The sequence below is a fragment of the Miniopterus schreibersii genome (genome assembly GCF_964146895.1).
Source record: "Miniopterus schreibersii genome assembly, chromosome: 8".
In the NCBI taxonomy this organism is placed as follows: Eukaryota; Metazoa; Chordata; class Mammalia; order Chiroptera; family Miniopteridae; genus Miniopterus; species Miniopterus schreibersii.
The window spans coordinates 78,019,659-78,036,804 of NC_138109.1; the positions used below are offsets into that span (position 1 = coordinate 78,019,659).

Below are 17,146 nucleotides of genomic sequence, written 5' to 3' on the forward strand. Positions count from 1 at the left end.
CATGCCCTGACTGGGAATTGAACCAGTGACCTTTTGGTGCATAGGACAACACTTAACCAACTGACCCACTCCAGCCAGAGCAATGTATTTCTTTTTCAATATTAATTCATATAGGTGTATTTTATACAAATGGGATCTTACTACATTTCCTCTTTTGTAACTTGCTTTTATTACCCCAAAATAGACCATCACAATAATTGTAGATGACAGTATCATTTCTAATGTTTATATATGTACCATAAATTTATTTAACCATTTAAAGTTCAGAGAGTATGTTTGTGTAGGTTGATCTCCTTAAAATCCTAGATGTGCTAATACTGCTGAGTCAATGCATTGTAGGCAGTTTCATTTTGTGGACATCATAGGATGTACTTACCCAAACCTAGATGTATAGCCTACTACATGTATACCTAGATGTAGGCTCTATGGTATAGGCTACTGCTTCTAGGCTGCAAACTTGTACAACATATTACTGTATTGAATACTATAGGCAGTGGTAACACAATGGTAAGTATTTGTGTATCTAAACATAGAAAAGGTATAGTAAAAATTTGGCATGAAAGATTTAAAAGTGGCACACATATGTAGGGTGACACTGAGAATGAATGGAGCTGGCAGGGCAGGAAGTTGTTCAGGGTGAGTCAGTGAGTGGTGGTGAGTTAGTGCCCAGGGCCTAGGACATCACTGTGCACTACTGTAGACTTTATAAACACTGCACACTTAGGCCACACTAAATTTATAAAAAAAATTTTCTCAATAATAAATTAACCTTAGCTTACTGTAACCTTATTACTTTTTATAAATTTAAAAAACATTTTTTTAAACTTTTTGATTTTTTTATATTAACACTTAAAACAGAAACACATTGTACAGCTGCACAAAGTATTTTTTTTTCTATCCTTATTCTATAAGCTATTCTATTTTTAATTATTATTATTATTTTTTTACTTTTAAACTATTTTGTTTAAAACTGAGAAACACACGTTACCCTCAGGCTTGGGCTCACACAGGGTCAGGACTGTCAATATCACTGTCTCTCACCTGCACATCTTTTCCCACTGGAAGGTCTTCCCGGGAGTAACACACGTGGAGCGGTCATCTGTGATAACAAGGCCTCCTCCTGGAACACCTCCTGAAGGACCTGCCTGGGGCGCTTCTTGAGGAGGTGTCACTCTCTTCAGAAATCTGTCCATGGTGGTTCGCTTGGTTTGCTGCTTTTTTTCAGCATAGATTTTCTTGTAAGCAGATAAGACACCACAAACATTCCTCTCTATACATGAAACAACAACCTTTCAGTGTTGGGGGGGTCCATATTTTCATACTTTGAGGAGCTTGTTGAGGCCTTCAAAAGCTTCAGCTAAAGTCTTCATTGAACTTTCCTGGGGTTCTTAATTTTCCTTCTGCAGTTTCCTCTCCTTTTGCCCCCCCTTCCACCCTGTGTTTCTGTTGAACTCATGGGTCAGGGCCTCAGGCACCACCTCAGGGCCATCCTCACCCACCCAGGTTAAAGTTGTTTGCCGGCTCAGCCATGGCCCTGTTGATTTTTGCAGTCTTTGCACTACAACCTCATGATGGCTACGAAGTCAGTAGGTGGTCAGGATTTTTTTAGGTCTTACTAATCTCATGGGACCATCATTGAATGTGAGGTCTGTTGTTGACTGAAACATCTTTGTGTGGCACATGACTATATTTAAAATTTCAAATACTTATTTCCACATTGTATTGCATGTAGTTTTAAAGTAATTTTTGTTAGAGAACTCTTGGAAAAATAATTTTTGGAAAATTGTGGTAATTGGTTTTAGATATCTAAAAATACTGTGCTTTTATATTTTCCATCATTTTAGCTTTTGCCTATGATGACAGAGCAGCTACAGTGGATGCCATTTGTAAACGCCAAACTTCACGAGCCTTTTGTAAAATTTATATATTGGTCTCTACGGCAACTAGAAGCTGGAACGCTGGTAATTTATTAACAGGAGTCTATCTTCAGCTGCTACTCTGTTTGGTATTATTTCTTTGATCTTGTTCTTTCACTTTTCTTGTGTGTATTCTGTTTATATTTCAGGACTTCTCCTTGCTTCCCTTGCTTTGTTTACTACTTTCTCTTCTTTCTCCTTTCATACATCTATAATTCTCAGTTCCATAGATGTGATTCAGTATGTAATGTTGTGTTTTGAGTTTCAGAATTGTATAAATAAGGAGTTGTTAAAACCAACTGTCATCCCCCCATTATTTAATTTACAATTTTGTATATTCTACTGAAGGTAATAGAAGTTAATGATTTCTTGTCCTTATGCTGGTAAATACACACTAGCTAAATGGGGTGGTGAATGTTAGGGTAACCTAATCAAAGAAGAAAATTATTCCAGTGTCTTCTAAAATGAATGGTGCGTTACCTACTCATGTAAGGGGCATTTAGTTCAAATTATGACATGTATGTATAATTAGTGCGAATGGTAGCAGGTTTGTATATCAACCCCACCCCAGTTACTATTGATAAATGTTGTTAATAGCTTTCATTTGGTTAAAAAAGGAGAACAAATTTGTGCTCGGCAGTTTAATCTTGGTCATTTAGAATTGAGGAGGCACACAGCTAATCTACTCAGTGCAGGACTGATGATTAAGTAGCATTAACATCAGTGACTGAGTAGTGTGATGGTTAAATAATGTGATGATTAAGGTTAAGGAAAAATACCTTTTCTGAGGTGATATCCTAGATATTTTGCCTCCGTGCTGCACATGATTAAGTACATGAGTGTTTATGCTAGCGTGTATACCCACACACAGAATATCATTTTTAATTTATTGGTCTTAACTATGTGTCTCAACAAACAAAGGTATATAAATGATCAGACCTGTAAATGTCACTGTCTTCTTTTTACAATGTGCTTGATTTTGCTATTTGTATAGCCGTTTATGAAAATGGATAGCTAACTGCTTGCTTTCACAAACAAAAAAGGTTAGACTTACAAAGCTGAATGAAACTTTGTTTTATCTTCCTTCCACATATTCTTATTTGCCTTCAGATAAATTATAGTTTATTTTTGTCTTCAAATATATATTCAGCATCCTACTGTGTCTATTATAGAGAGTACTGTGAGCCTGCGTCTACTTTTCTAGTGAAAAACTGGTTTTGAGACTCTAACATTCATTTATTCAACATTGATTGATGTTTCTAATACTTCAGTTTTAACAATTGTCTTAAGTGCATGTACTTTTGTAAAAATTTAGCTTTTTATTTGAGATAATTATAGATTCACTTGTAGTTATAAGAAATAATAGATTGCTTGTATTCTTTACTCAGTTTCTCCCAATGGTAGAACTAGTACAATATCACAACGATATTGCCATTGATACAGTCAAGTTAACAGGATAGTTTCATCTACAAAGATTGCTCATTTTAAAAAAATATATGCACTTTATTTGTTAGAGAAGATTTAGGTTCACAGCATAATTGAGCCCAGAGATTTCCCATATGTCATCCGCTCCTAATACATACATGGCCTTGACCACTAAAAACATCTAGCACCAAAGTGGGACATTTGTTACCGTCTATTATTGACACATCATTATCACCCAAAGTCCATGGTTTACATTAGGGTTCACTCTTGGTGTTTTACACTTTATGGGACTTGATAAACGTGTATTGGGATATAACCATCACTTTTGTGTTATATAGAATGATTTGATACTAAAAATTTGCTCTAAACATCCTCTGTGCTCTGCCTATTCATGCCTCTCACCCCTAACTCTTGGACACCACTAATCCTCTTACTGTCTTTATAGCTTTTGCTTTTACAGAATGTCATATAGTTGGAATCATACAGTATATATAGAGCCTTTTCAAATTGGCTTCTTTCATTTAGCAATATGCATTTTGAGCTCCTTCATGTCTTTTCATGGTTTGATAGCTCATTTCTTTTCAGATCTGAATAACATTTCATTTCTGTATGTACCACAGTTTATTTATACATGCACTGAAGGGCATCTTGATTACTTCTAAATTTTGGCAAGTACGAATAAAGATTCTGTAAACATCCATGTGCAGGTTTTTGTGTGGACATGTTTTTAACTCCTTTGGGTAAATACCAAGGAGCACAATTATTGGATAGTATGGCAGGAATATTTTTAGTTTTTTAAAAAGCTGCACACTGTTTCCCAAAGTGACTGCATCATTTTGCATTTCCAGCAGAAATGGCAGAGCTTCTACTGCTTCACATCCTCATCAGCATTTGGTGGTGGTGTGTTTTGGGCTTTGGTCATTCTAATTGATGTGTAATGGTATCTCATTGTTTTTTAAATATACACTATCCTAATGACATACACTGTTGTGCATCTTTCCATATGCTTATTTGTCACTTGTATGTTTACTTTGGTGACAGGTCAAGGTCCTTCCCCCACTACTTTTTTTTTTTTTAATCCTTGCCCAAGGATTTGTTTTAGAGAGAGGAGGGGACACAGAGAGAATAACATGTATCAGTTGCCTCCCATATGCACCCTGACTAGGGATGACCCTGCAGCCTAGGTATGTGCCCTGACCAGGAACTGACCCTGCAACCTTTTTGGTGTACAGGACAGTGCCCAACAAACTGAGTCACCCAACCAGGGCTGCCCATTTTTTAATTGGTTTGTTTGTCTTCTTATTGTTGAGTTTTTAGAATTCTTTTTATATATCTTTTTGTGTTTAATTTTATTTATTTTTCAATTATAGTTTGAATTAATCAGTTTTGTATTCAGGTGTACAGCACAGCTGGTAAATATTCATATAGGTTATGAAGTGTTTCCTCCAATAATTCATGTGCCCACCTGCCATCCTATATAGTTATTACAATATTCCCTATGCGTTACCATACATCCCCGTGCCTATATTGTAACTACCACTTACACTTTTAAATCCCTTCACCTTATTTCACCCTGCCCCACAACACTACCCCACTCTAACATTCATCAGTATGTTCTTGGTATCCATAATTCTGCTTCTATTTTGTTTGTTCTTTTGTTTTGTTCTTTAGATGCCACATATAAGTAATATCATATGGTATTTGTCTTTCTCTGACTTATTTCACTTAGCATAATACCCTCTAGATCCATCCATGCTATCGTATTCATTCTTTTTTATGGCCGAGTAATATTCCATTGTGACACCTTGCACTACCTTGAATACATCATGCCATTCCCATCTGGCCTGTAGAGTTTCTAATGAGAAGTCAGCTGACAGCCTTATGGGAGCTCCTTTGCAGGTAACAGATTGCTTTTCTCTTGCTGCCTTTAAGGTTCTCTCCTTGTTTTGAATGTTTGGCATTTTAATTATGATGTGTCTGGGCATGGGCCTCTTTGGATTCTTCTTGCTTGGGACTCTCTGTGCCTCCTGAACTTGTGTGACTTTTTCTTTGACAAGGTTAGGGAAGTTTTCTGCCATTATTTCTTCAGACAGGTTCTCTAATCCTTGCTTACTTTCTAGATCTTCTGGCATTCCTATGATGCGAATATTGTTGGGTTTCATGTTGTCCCATAGCTCCCTTAAACTGTCCTTCTGTTTTTTAATTGTTTTTTCTTTTTGGTTCTCTGAGTAATTTTTTTCTAACCCTGTCTTCTAATTTGCTGATCTGATCCTCACCTTCCCCTAATCTGCTGTTTTTTCCTTCTACTGTTGGTTTTTTTTTTAATTTCTACTGTGTCATTTTTAATTTCCTTCATAGTTTCCATTTCTTCTCTCATGCTGTTGAGCATCCTTATGATCAGTATTCTGAACTCTGTATCTGACAGATTGCTTATCTCCATTTTACTTAGGCTTCTTCTGGAGATGTCTCTTGTTCTTTCATTTGGGGCTTGTTCTTTTGTCTCCCCTTTTTGGCTGCCTGTTTGGATTTGTTTCTATGTGTTAGGTAGCCCTGCTAGGACTTGCAGTATTTTTGAATGGTCTCTGCTGTAGGTCAATGTCAGGCGCTGTTTGTGACTGGCCTTGCATACCCTGTTTGGAGCTATCAACAACCCGTGGCTTGAGGTCCCCTCTGTTGGTGCTGGGTGCATTTGGACAGGACCAAGATGCATACCAAAGTCTGCTTTTCCAAGGCCCAGGTCCAGAAACAGGTCAGGCATAGACTCGAAGCACTGTGAGATCTGTCCCTGCCTGCAGGCTGATTAATCTGATTCTCTTAATGAACCTCAGGCTGTAGAAACTCCACCGGGTGGGGTGGCTTATTGTTATCAGTCTCTTAAAGAGCCTCAGGCTGTAGAAACTCCTTTGGGTAGGGTGAGAATTTTTCTAGCAGAGTGGGGCAATTGCTTCCCCCTCTGGCAAAAGCTGCTTAGAAGGTAAATGTCTACCTGTGAAAGATGCCCTCTGCAGTATGGGGGAATGACTTGACACAGGAATCCAGAGGGGTACCCTCTGAGTTCTGTCTCCATAGCCCACAACCCTAGATTCTTCTCACACAGCTCCAGTCCACTCTGCCCTCCCTCTGCTGGAGCCCAAGCTGAGTGGCTACACACGAAACTGTGTGTGTTGGCCCTTTAAGAGGGTGCCTGCATTTCCAGCTGCCTCTCCGTGGCAGACAGAAACCTGGCTCCAGCTTTTCACAGCCAGATGTTATGTGGGCACCTTTCTCAGTTCTGGAGCTCTTGTCTGGGAAGCCCAGCCTGGGGTTTAGGCCCAACAGTCCTCAGTGGCAAGCCCGTACAGCTGAGATCTCCCTCCAGACTGTCAGCTGCTGCCTGTGGAAGCCCAGCCAGCCCTCTGGCACCTCCGCACTTCCTCCCAGTTTCTGTGTGGTCTCCACTTTTCCTCCTTGGTGATGAGGGTGCTCTCTAGCTCGTCTTCAGTTGCATTTGATTTTTCAGGATGATTTTTCTTTATTTTAGTTGTAATTCCAGTTTGGTCCTGGGAGAGTGTCATTGTAGCTTCCCCTCAGTCCACCACCATCTTTAATCCCCTCTACCTGATTTCTTTTATTGCTTCTTGAGGTAGACCTGTGTTCCTGTGAATTGTTTTCTTAGGACTGCTTTCACTGTGTCCCATAGATTTTGGGTTTTTGTGTTTACATTTTCATTTGTTTCAAGGTATCTGTTGATTTCTTTTTTGATCTCGTTCACCCATTCACCCATTCATTGTTTAGTAACATGTTATTTAACCTCCATGTGTTTGTGTGTTTTTTAGTTCTTGTAATTGATTTCTATTTAAATAGAACTGTGCTCAGAAAAGATGCTTGAAATGATTTCAGTCTTCTTAAATTATTGTGGCTTGTTTTATGGCCTAACATGTGGTCCATCCTATAAAATGTTCCATGTGCACTTGAAAAGAATGTATATTCTGCTGCTTTGGGGTGAAATGCTCTGAAAATATTTAAATCCATCTTTTCTAATGTGTCATTTAGGGCTGCTCTTTCCTTACTGATTTTCTGTCTGGAAGGTCTATCCAGTGATTTCAATGAGGTGTTAAAATCCCTTACTATGACTGTATTACTGTTGATCTCTCCCTTTATGTTCATCAAGATTTGCTTTGTACATTTAGGTGCTCTATGTTAGGTGCATAAATGTTTAAAAAGGTTATATCCTCTTTTTGGATCAATCCCTTTATCATTATATAGTGTCCTCCTTTTTCTTTTGTTGTAGCCTTTGTTTTAAAGTCTATTTTGTCTGATAAAAGCGTTGCTATCCGAGCTTTTTTTTGTTTTTATTTGCATGTTATATATTTCATCCCTTCGTTCTGAGGGGGGTGGGAGTGGGTGTCCTGTAGACAGCATACATATGGATCTTGTTTTCTTATTCATAGACTTCTTTCTATGTTTTAGATAACAGTCCTTTATCAGATGTGTCTTTTCCAAATATTTTCTCTTTCCAGTGTGTGGCTTATCTTCTCATTCTCCTGACATTGCCTCTCATAGAGCAGAAAGTTTTAATTTTAATGAATTCCAGCTTATCACAAATCATGCCTTTGACATTTTATCTAAAAAGTGATCACGTACTAAAAATATTGTTATGTATTTCTGGAGAATTGACCCTTTTGTCATTATGTAATGCCCCTATTTTCCCTGGTAACTTTCCTTGCTCTGAAGTCTGTTTTGTCTGAAGTTAATATAGCTGTTTCAGCTTTCTTTTGATTAGTGTTAACATGGTATATCTTTTGAACCATTTATTTTCAATCTGTTTGTTTCTTTAAAGCAGGTTTCTTGTAGACAGTGTATAGTTTGGTCTTGTATATTGATTTACTCTTACAATCTCTCTTTAATTGGTGTATTTCGACTTTTGTTATTTAAAGTGATTATTGATATTGTTGGATTAATATCTACCATAATTGTTACTATCTTCTATTAGTTGACATTTTTCTTTGTTCCTGTATTTTCCTTCCACTTTTTTTTGCCTTTTACAGTTTTAATTGAACATTTTATATTACTGTATTTTCCCTCCTTTCTCAGCATATCAATGTTGCTTCTTTTTTTAAAAACATTTTTAGTGGTTATCCTAGAATTTTCAATATAAATTTACAACTAATCTGAGTCCACTTTCAAATTACAATAGGCAGCTTTATATATAGTGTGAGTACTTTATAATAACAAAATATTTGTAATTCCTTCCTCCTGTGCCTATTCCATTATATCATTGCTGTCATTTATTTTACTTATATATAAACATGTATGTATATACGTATACACATACATATTGAATACTTTGTTGCTGTTGTTATTTTTTGTTATATTTTATTTTTATTAATTTTATTTTTATTGATTTAAAACAGCATTTTTAGAGAGAGGAAGGAAGGGGGAGAGAGGGGGAGAGAGAGAGAGAAACATTGATGTGAGAGAGAAACATCAATCTGTTGCCTCCTGCACTCCCCCAGACTGGGAATGGAACCAGCAACCTGGGTATGTGCCCTGACGGCATCAGACCTGCCAACCTTTTGGTGTACAGGGTGATACTTCAACCAGCTGAGCCACACCAGCTGGGGTGTTGCTGTTTGTTGTAGTTGTTGTTGTTGTTAATCCTCACCCGAGGATATTTTTGCATTGATTTTTAGAGAGTGGGAGGCAGGGAGACAGGGAAAGAACAAATGAAAGAAATATCAATGTGAAAGAGACATCAATTGATTGCCTCCTGCACGTGCCCCAACTGGGGCTGGGCATTGAACCTGCAACCCAGGTATGTGCTCTTGAGTAGGAATTGAACCTGCAACCCTTTGGTGCACTGGCCATTGCTCTAACCACTGGGCCACACCGGCTAGGGCTCGCCTTCATTTTTAACGGATAATTCCACAGTTTATAGAATTCTAGGTTTAGGGGGGAGTTTTCTCTCAACACTAAATATTCATCCTACCCTCTTCATGTTACATGGTTTTTGAGAAGTTGGATACAATTCTTACCTTGCTCCTTTATAGTTAAGCTGTTTTTTTCTCTGACTTCTATCAGGGATTTTTTCTTTATCTTTTATTTTTTATAGTTTGAATATGATATATGTTGGTGTAGAGGTTTTTGTTGTTGTTTTTAAAATTCTACTTGGTGTTTTCTGAGATCCCTGGTTCTGTGGTTTTGTTTCTAACATTAATTTGGGGGAAATTCTCAGTCATTATTGCTTCAGATATTTCTTCTGTTTCTTTTTCTCTTTTCCTTCTGGTATTCCCATTATATATTAGTTACACCTTTTGTAATTGTCTCATAATTTTTGGATTTTCAGTTTCTTTTTTTTCCAGGCTAACTTTTTCCTTTTGCTTTCAGTTTTTGAAGTTCCTAGTGAGATATGTTCAAGCTCAGAGGTTATTTCTTCAGCCATGTCCAGTCTACTAACGAGCCCATCATAGGCATTATTTTTTAAAATATTTTTAAAATTTATTTTTTTTAAATGATTTTAGAGATGGAAGGGAGAGAAAGAAAAACATTGACGTGTGAGAGAAACATCGATCAGTTGCATCCCCTACACACCCCAACTGGGGATCGAACCCAAAACCTAGGTATGTACCCTGATTGGGAATTGAATCTGCAACCTTTTGTTGTATGGGACAGCTCTCCAGCCAACTGAGCCACCTGGCCTGGGACTCTTCATAGGCATTCTTTATTTACACTGCTTTTGATCTCTGGTATTTCTTAAATTCTTTTTTAGAATTTCCATCTGCTCTTGTTTGTTGTCTACTTTTTTTTAAATTAATGCTCTTAGCATATTGGTCACAGTTATTTTAAATTCCTAGTCTGATTATTCCAACATTCTTATCATATTTCAGTGTGATGCTTTCTCTGCTTTTCACACTGTGGGGTTTTTGTTTGTTTGTCTGGCCTTTTAATATTCCCTGTAATTTGTTTTTTTCTACCTGGACATGATGCACAATGGGAAAGGAACTGTTTTAATAATAATCTTGTGGTAGGATGTGTGGGAAGGGGAAGTGTCCTATAGTTGTATGATTAAGTCTTAGTCTCTTAGCTGGTCTTCCTGGGTTGTGAACTTGACAAGTACTTCTCAGTTTTTCTCCCCTTGAGGCGGAGCTGGAGCAGGATGGCTACAGTTTGTGGGAGTTGGGTATTTCCCTTCTCTCAGGTGGAAAGCTAGAGCGGGCTGGAATTTGGTATTTCTCTTTCCCTCCCTGTTTAGACTGATAAAAACTCCAGTAGATTAGGCTCTGGTAAAATATTTCTCTTGAGGACATATTTTGTTAAGAAGAACAAATTATTGTGGCATATTTCAAAATAGTTACTTTTCTCCTCCCTCTACCTGAAGCATGAGGGGATTTTCCTGCAGTCTTCACTGTAAGAAGCTGATAGAGCTCCTGGAGCTACAGCTGACACGATTTGGCAACTCCGTTATGACTGGGTCCAACAAGCATTTTTAGCTCTCAGACTTGTTCCCATTGGGCCTCCAGTACTTTTCAGCTGTAGTTCAGATTTTCCTACCCTGTACCAGTTCCCTCAGAGGTTTCAGCTCGGGGCCCCAGTAAATTATATATCTGTGTATTTGCCTTTCTGTCCTTCAAAATTTTGAAGTAGTGGTTTGCCCTCTGATCTTGCTTCTTGGCTGGATCTAAAAAAGGGTGTCAGTTTTTCCGTTTGTTCACCTTTTTACTTATTGTTAGAACGGAGTGACAGCTTCCAAGCTGCTTATGTCCTGACCTTGAACACAGAAGTCCTCATGCTGCCTTTTTATAGCCATACCCACTTTCCTCCCTCCGTACCCCTGCTTTAACCCCTGCACGACTCCTTCCATTTTTCCATTTCTATAATTTGGTCACTTCAAGAATGTTGTATTAATGGAATTATACAATGTGTAACCGGTTGTGATTGGCTGTTTTTCCACCTAGCATAATTCTCTGGACATTCATTTAGGTTGTGGCATTTTCTTCATCCATTTTTATTGAGAATAACGTTCCATGTTACAGATGTACCACATTTTGTGTAATTATTCATTGGTTAAAGGAAACCATTTTTTTTGGCTATTACAGATGTTATAAATATATATGTGCAGGTTTTTGTGTAAAAATAAGTTTTTATTTGGGGAGTATAAATGCTTAAGAATATAATTGTTGTATGGTAACTGCATGTTTAATTTTTAAAGAAACTGCCAAACTTTCAGAGTAACTGTACCATTTTATATTCTCATCTGCAGTGTACGAGTGATCTAGTTTTTCCATGTCCTCACCAGCATTAATGTTGTCATGATTTTTTACTTTTGCCTTGCTGATAGGTGTATATTGTTTTCTCACTGGAATTTTAATTTGCATCTCCCTAAGTACTAAACATATCTTTTCATGCGTCTGCTTCCCATTTGTATATCCCCTCCTTCAGTGAAATGTCTATTCATGCCTTTTGTCCATTCTCTAATTGGAGTGTTTGTTTTCTGTTCTTGAGTTTTGAGTATATATTTTAGTTACTAGTCTTTTGTTGGATATATAATTTGGAAACATCTTTTTTTTTTAGCTGTCGTTTCATTCTCTTGACAGGTTCTTTCGCAGAGCTTCTTAATTTTAATGAAGTCCAGTTGATCAGTTTTTCCTTTTGTGAATTGTGCTTTTGGTGTCAAGTATAAGAATTATTTGCCTAACTCTAGATTGTAAAGATTTTCTCCAATCTTTTTTCTTAAAGTTTTATACTTTTGCATTTCACATTTAACTTTGTGGTAATATTTGAGTTAATTATTTGTATAAGCTGTGATACTGATCAGGTTAACTTTTTATTTTTATTTTTTGCATATGAATGTTCAGTTGTTGCAGCACCGTTTATTGAAAAGGTTTTCTTCCTCCAGTTGTACTGTTTTTTTGTTGGGGATAATTGTGTGGGTCTTTTCTGGGTTCTCTGTTATGTTCCATCTGTTTATATGTCTGTTCCTTTGCCAGTACCACACTGTTGATTCCTTTATAATCTGTTTTGAAATTGCTTAGAATGATTCCTGCCATTTTATGGTTTTTTTTTCTTTCTCTAATATGTCGTACCTATTCTAGTTCCTTTGCCTTTTCAATTAAATTTTAGAGTAATTTTTTTTCTATTTACAAAGTATCTTTCTGGAATTTTGATAAGAATTACATTAAACCTGTATATAAATTTCAGAAAAATTGACATCATTACTATGTTGAGTCTTCCAGTGTAGGAACACAATATGGTTCTCCATTTACTTAGAAATTTGGTTTATTTGTGTAATACCGGTTTTAGTATAAAATTTTTGTACATGTTTTGTTAGATTTTCAACTAAATATTTAATGTTTTAGAGGACTGTAATTGGTATTGTCTTTGAATCTGGTGTTCCTCTGTTGATTGATAGCATGTAGAAATATAAATGATATTTCTGTTTATTCTGTATCTTATTCTTATGACCTTATTAGTTCTTGGAGTTTTCTTGAAGATTCCTTGGGATTTTCTACATAAACAGTTATGCATTTGCAAATAGGGGCAGTTTTTATTTTTCCTTTTTTGACACATGTATGACTTTAATTTCTGTTACTACATTAGCTACAATTTCTAGCACTATGGTGAATATAAATGGTACTAATAGACATCATTTCTGTGTTCTTGATCTTAGAGTAGAAATATTCAGTCCTTCACTATAAGTATAATATTAGCTACAGTTTTTACACATGCTTTTTATCAAGTTTAATTAGTTCCTGTCTATTCCTATTATTCTGATTTTTACTACAAATGAATGTTGATATTTTACATTTACTTTTTTTGTGTTTACTGACATGATCATGTGATTTTTCCTTCTTTAACCTGATATTGTTGTAGAATACCTTGACTGACTTTCAAATATGGACCCAGCTGCATTCCTGAAATAAACCTCACTTGGCCACGTTGTATGGTTGTTTTTATATTGGCTGAGTTCTGTTTGCTGATATTTCATTAAGGAGTTTGTGTGTATAGTCATTAGGAATGTTGGTCTGTGCTTTTCCCTGTAATTCATATAGGCAATTGGTAGTAGTTTGACCTTTTCAAGGAGCTGAACCCTTTGTCTAAGGCGTCAAATGTCTGTGTGCAGTTTTCCATAGTGTTCTCTTATCAGCCTTTTGATGCCATCAGTGTTTTCAGGGATACCCGTTTCATTCCTAGCATTAATAATTCGTGTCATTTCCTGGATTTCTTTGTCTTTCTTTCCAGAAGTTTGTCTGCTTTATTGATTTCTTTTTCAAAGGATCATATGTTTCATTATGTTTGTTTCCAATTTTATCTCTTATCTTATTGTTTCTTTCCTTTTGCTTGCTTTGTATTTATTTTGCTCTCCTTTTCCTAGGTGACTGAGGTGAAAATATTACTGACTTGAGACTTCTCTTTTCTAATATATGCACTTAGCCATTTTTCTGTTGGCACTACTTTAACTGTGGCCCACAAATTTTGATATGTTACATTTTCATTTATTTTCAGTTTAACTTAGTTTTTAAAAATTTGCTTGAGATTTCCTCTTTTACTCATCTATTATTTAGAAGTTTGTTATAAGTCTTTCTGTTATCTTACTGTTTTTTAGTTTGGTTGTATTGTTGATGTTTTTGGCTGAAAATCTGTGTTTTGCTGCTGTTGTGTGTTCTATAAATGTGGATTAGATCCTGCTATTTGATGGTGTTGAGTTGTTTTATAGCCTTGCTAAGATTCTGTCTAGTTGTATCAGTTGTTCAGAGAGGGATATAAGTTTTCAGCTATAAATGTGGATTTATATATTTCTCCTGTTGGATTTATTAATTTTAGCTTCACATATTTTGCAACTCTGTTTATTGGTACACATACATTTAAGGTTGTTATATCTTCTTAGTGGACTGATTCTTTTTATCATTTTATAATGTCCCTCTCTGTTCTGATAGTCTTTTTCACTTTGAGGTCCACCCTCTGATATTAATAGAGCCACTTCTTTCATTTAATGCATGGTATCTTTTCCATTTTTTTTTTTTTTTTTTTAAAATATATCTTTATTGATTTCAGAGAGAGGAAAGGAGAGCGGGGGAGAGAGATAGAAACATCAATGATGAGAGAGTCACTGATCGGCTGCCTCCTGCACGCCCCCGACTGAGGATCCAGCCCGCAACCCGGGCATGTGCCCTGACCGGGAATCGAACCATGATCTCCTGGATCCTAGGTCGATGCTCAACCGCTGAGCCAGGCCCGGCCGGGCTTTTTCCATTCTTTTAATTTGACCTGCTTACAGTATTATATTTGAAATGAGTTTTTCGTAGATAGCATATAGCTAGTTTATGTTCTTTAATCAACTTTGTAAAGCTTTGTGTTTTAATTGGAACTTAGGGCATACACACACACACACACACACACACATAAATACTTGTGCATATATATACATTTATTATTATTATTATTATTTTTAATCCTCACCCAAGGAGAGAGAGAGAAACATTATGTGAGACAGACTCACCCATTGGTTGCCTCCTGCATGTGCCCCACCGGGGCTGGGGATGGAGCCTGCAACTGACGTATGTGCCCTTGGCCAGAATTGAACCGGGGACCCTTCAGTCTGTGGGCCAACGCTCTAACCACTGATCCAAATTGGCGAGGGCTTAGGGCATTTATATTTAATGTAGTGACTGATATTTTAGGGCTCAGTCTGTTACTTTATTTTTTGTTTGCTGTTCTTTTTTGTCTCTCTTTTATTTCTGTTTTCTTTTTTTTTGCTTTATTCTGGGTCACTTGAACATTTTTTAGAATTCCGTTTTGATTTATCCATAGAGCTTGAGTATATCTGTTTGTATAGCTTTTTTAGTAATTCTTGTAGGTATTACATTGTATATAAGTAACTTCTTATAGTCTAATGGTGTCATTTTATTCAAGTGAGGTATAGAAATGTTGTCTTCCTTTTCTTCCCTTAACTTCCCCCATACAATTGTGGTAATATTCTTCTAGATATATATAGAACCAAATTGACAATGCTGCCATTTTTGCTTCCTGTTTCCCTCTCCCTCCCTCCCTCCCTCCCTCCCTCCCTCCCTCCCTCCCTCCCTCCCTCCCTCCCTCCCCCCTCCCTCCCTTCCTCCTTCCCCTCCCCTCCCTCCCTTTTTTCCTGATGTTCTAATGTTCTTTTATCATTTCATTTCTGTTTAGAGAACTTCCCTTTGGTAGTCTTTCAGAATAGGTTCCCTGATGACAGATTGTTTTAGTTTTTCTTCACCTTATACTGTCCCGATTTTCCCTTTATCCCTGAAGGACATTTTCCCGTGTATCAGATTCTGGGATGACCGTTCTTTTCTTATAGTACTTGAAAAATGTTGTGCCGATTCCTTTTAGGCAACTTTCATGGTTTATGATAATAAAAAGTCATTTGATTTGCTTTCCCCAAATATGTTCATTTCTCTATCACTGCTCTCAATTTTTTTTCTTTAGTTTTCTTAAGTTTGGCTATGATGTGTCTTGTTAATTTCTTTGGATTTATCCTGTTTGGATTTGGTCAGCTTCTTCAAGGTCTAGATATGTTTTTTGTCAAATCTGGGAAGTTTTCACTCATTATTTCTTCAAGTATTTTTTCAGCCCCATATAATGTTTTTTCTTTTTTCAGGATTCTGATTGACATGATTTCCTTGGATCTCTGTTCATGTTTTTCCCCCTATTTGTTTTCTTCTTCTGTTGTTCAGATGGGATAATTTCCGTTGTTTTATTTTCCAGTTAACTGGTTCTTTCCTTTCTTCCCTCCATTCTGTTATTGAAGGTGTCACTGAGTTTTTAATTTTGGTTATTGTATTTTCAGTTACAAAATCTCCATTTGATTTTTCTTTATATTTCCTTTGCTCAGACTCTATATTTCTTTGATAAGATTTTCCAATTTTTTTTTAAAAACATAATTTCTCATTTTATCATGGCTGCTTTAAAATGATTGTCAGATAATTGTAGTATCTTTGCCATGTTAGTGTCAGCAAGTTTTTCCCCCCAACCAGATCTTCCTGGTTCTTGATGTGATTAGTGATTTTTTTAAATTGAAAACTGAACATTTTGGTAATATAAGACTCTTGATGTTATTAAACATTTTGTTTACCTGGCTTTCTTTGACACTGCTCTGGCAGAGGAAAGGGTCGAGAGTGCCTCCTCTTCATTTCCCAGCAAAGTAGAAGTCCACGTTCCCCACTAGCTCTTGATGTTATCTGGGGGAGGGTGGGGTACTCCCCACTACGCCTCATTGATACCTCCCTAACTGGGATGGGTAGCAGTACCTCAGTACTGCTTCCCACATGGCCCTTACTGACATCTCCGTACCACCTGGTGACAGTGGAAGTCTAGGCTCTTAGGACTTGCTCGTCTGGTTGGGGGTTGGGCCACAGATTTTTCTGTGGTATTTGTCTGGAACATGGTTTCGTCTAACGGTTTTTTGGCCTTGCAATGCCACCCTTTTACTATTGCTTTGGCCAGAAAGAGCAGCCTTTGTTAGGGATTCTTATCTGCATCTGGCATATTCAGGTTGCCAGTTTTTTCAGCTCTAAGTTGAGGAAATATGAGGCATCAGGAAGCTTAAAGAACTTATTGCCATGGTGGATCTCCAGATACCTAGCCAGCTTTCTTCTCTCCACTGTTTGGAGTTATCTTACTTGTTTTCTTTATAGCCGGAAGTGTTTTATTTTTTAAAACTTGTTAAATTTTGGGTTCAGAGTTATTCTTTACATGGTTTGCTTTCTACAAAATAGGGTTTAATGCCAATTTTTAGATTTTACACTTTTTAATTTTTTAAAATATGTTCTATTGATTTTTTAGAGGGAGAGGAA

The 17,146-nt window shown here is 36.8% G+C and overlaps 1 protein-coding gene across 10 annotated transcripts in view; it reads left to right on the forward strand.

Annotated features, from left to right (window-relative positions):
- CCDC138 (coiled-coil domain containing 138) overlaps nt 1–17,146 on the forward strand; it is a 90,407-nt gene that overhangs the window by 36,059 nt on the left and 37,202 nt on the right. For 8 of the 10 annotated variants that reach the window (XM_081144852.1, XM_081144850.1, XM_081144851.1 and 5 more), the window contains exon 11: nt 1,845–1,961. The exons of the other annotated variants lie outside the window; for them this stretch is intronic. In XM_081144852.1, the coding sequence (XP_081000978.1) occupies nt 1,845–1,961 (117 nt within the window). The remainder of the gene's footprint in view (nt 1–1,844; nt 1,962–17,146) is intronic. 10 annotated transcript variants of the gene reach the window in all.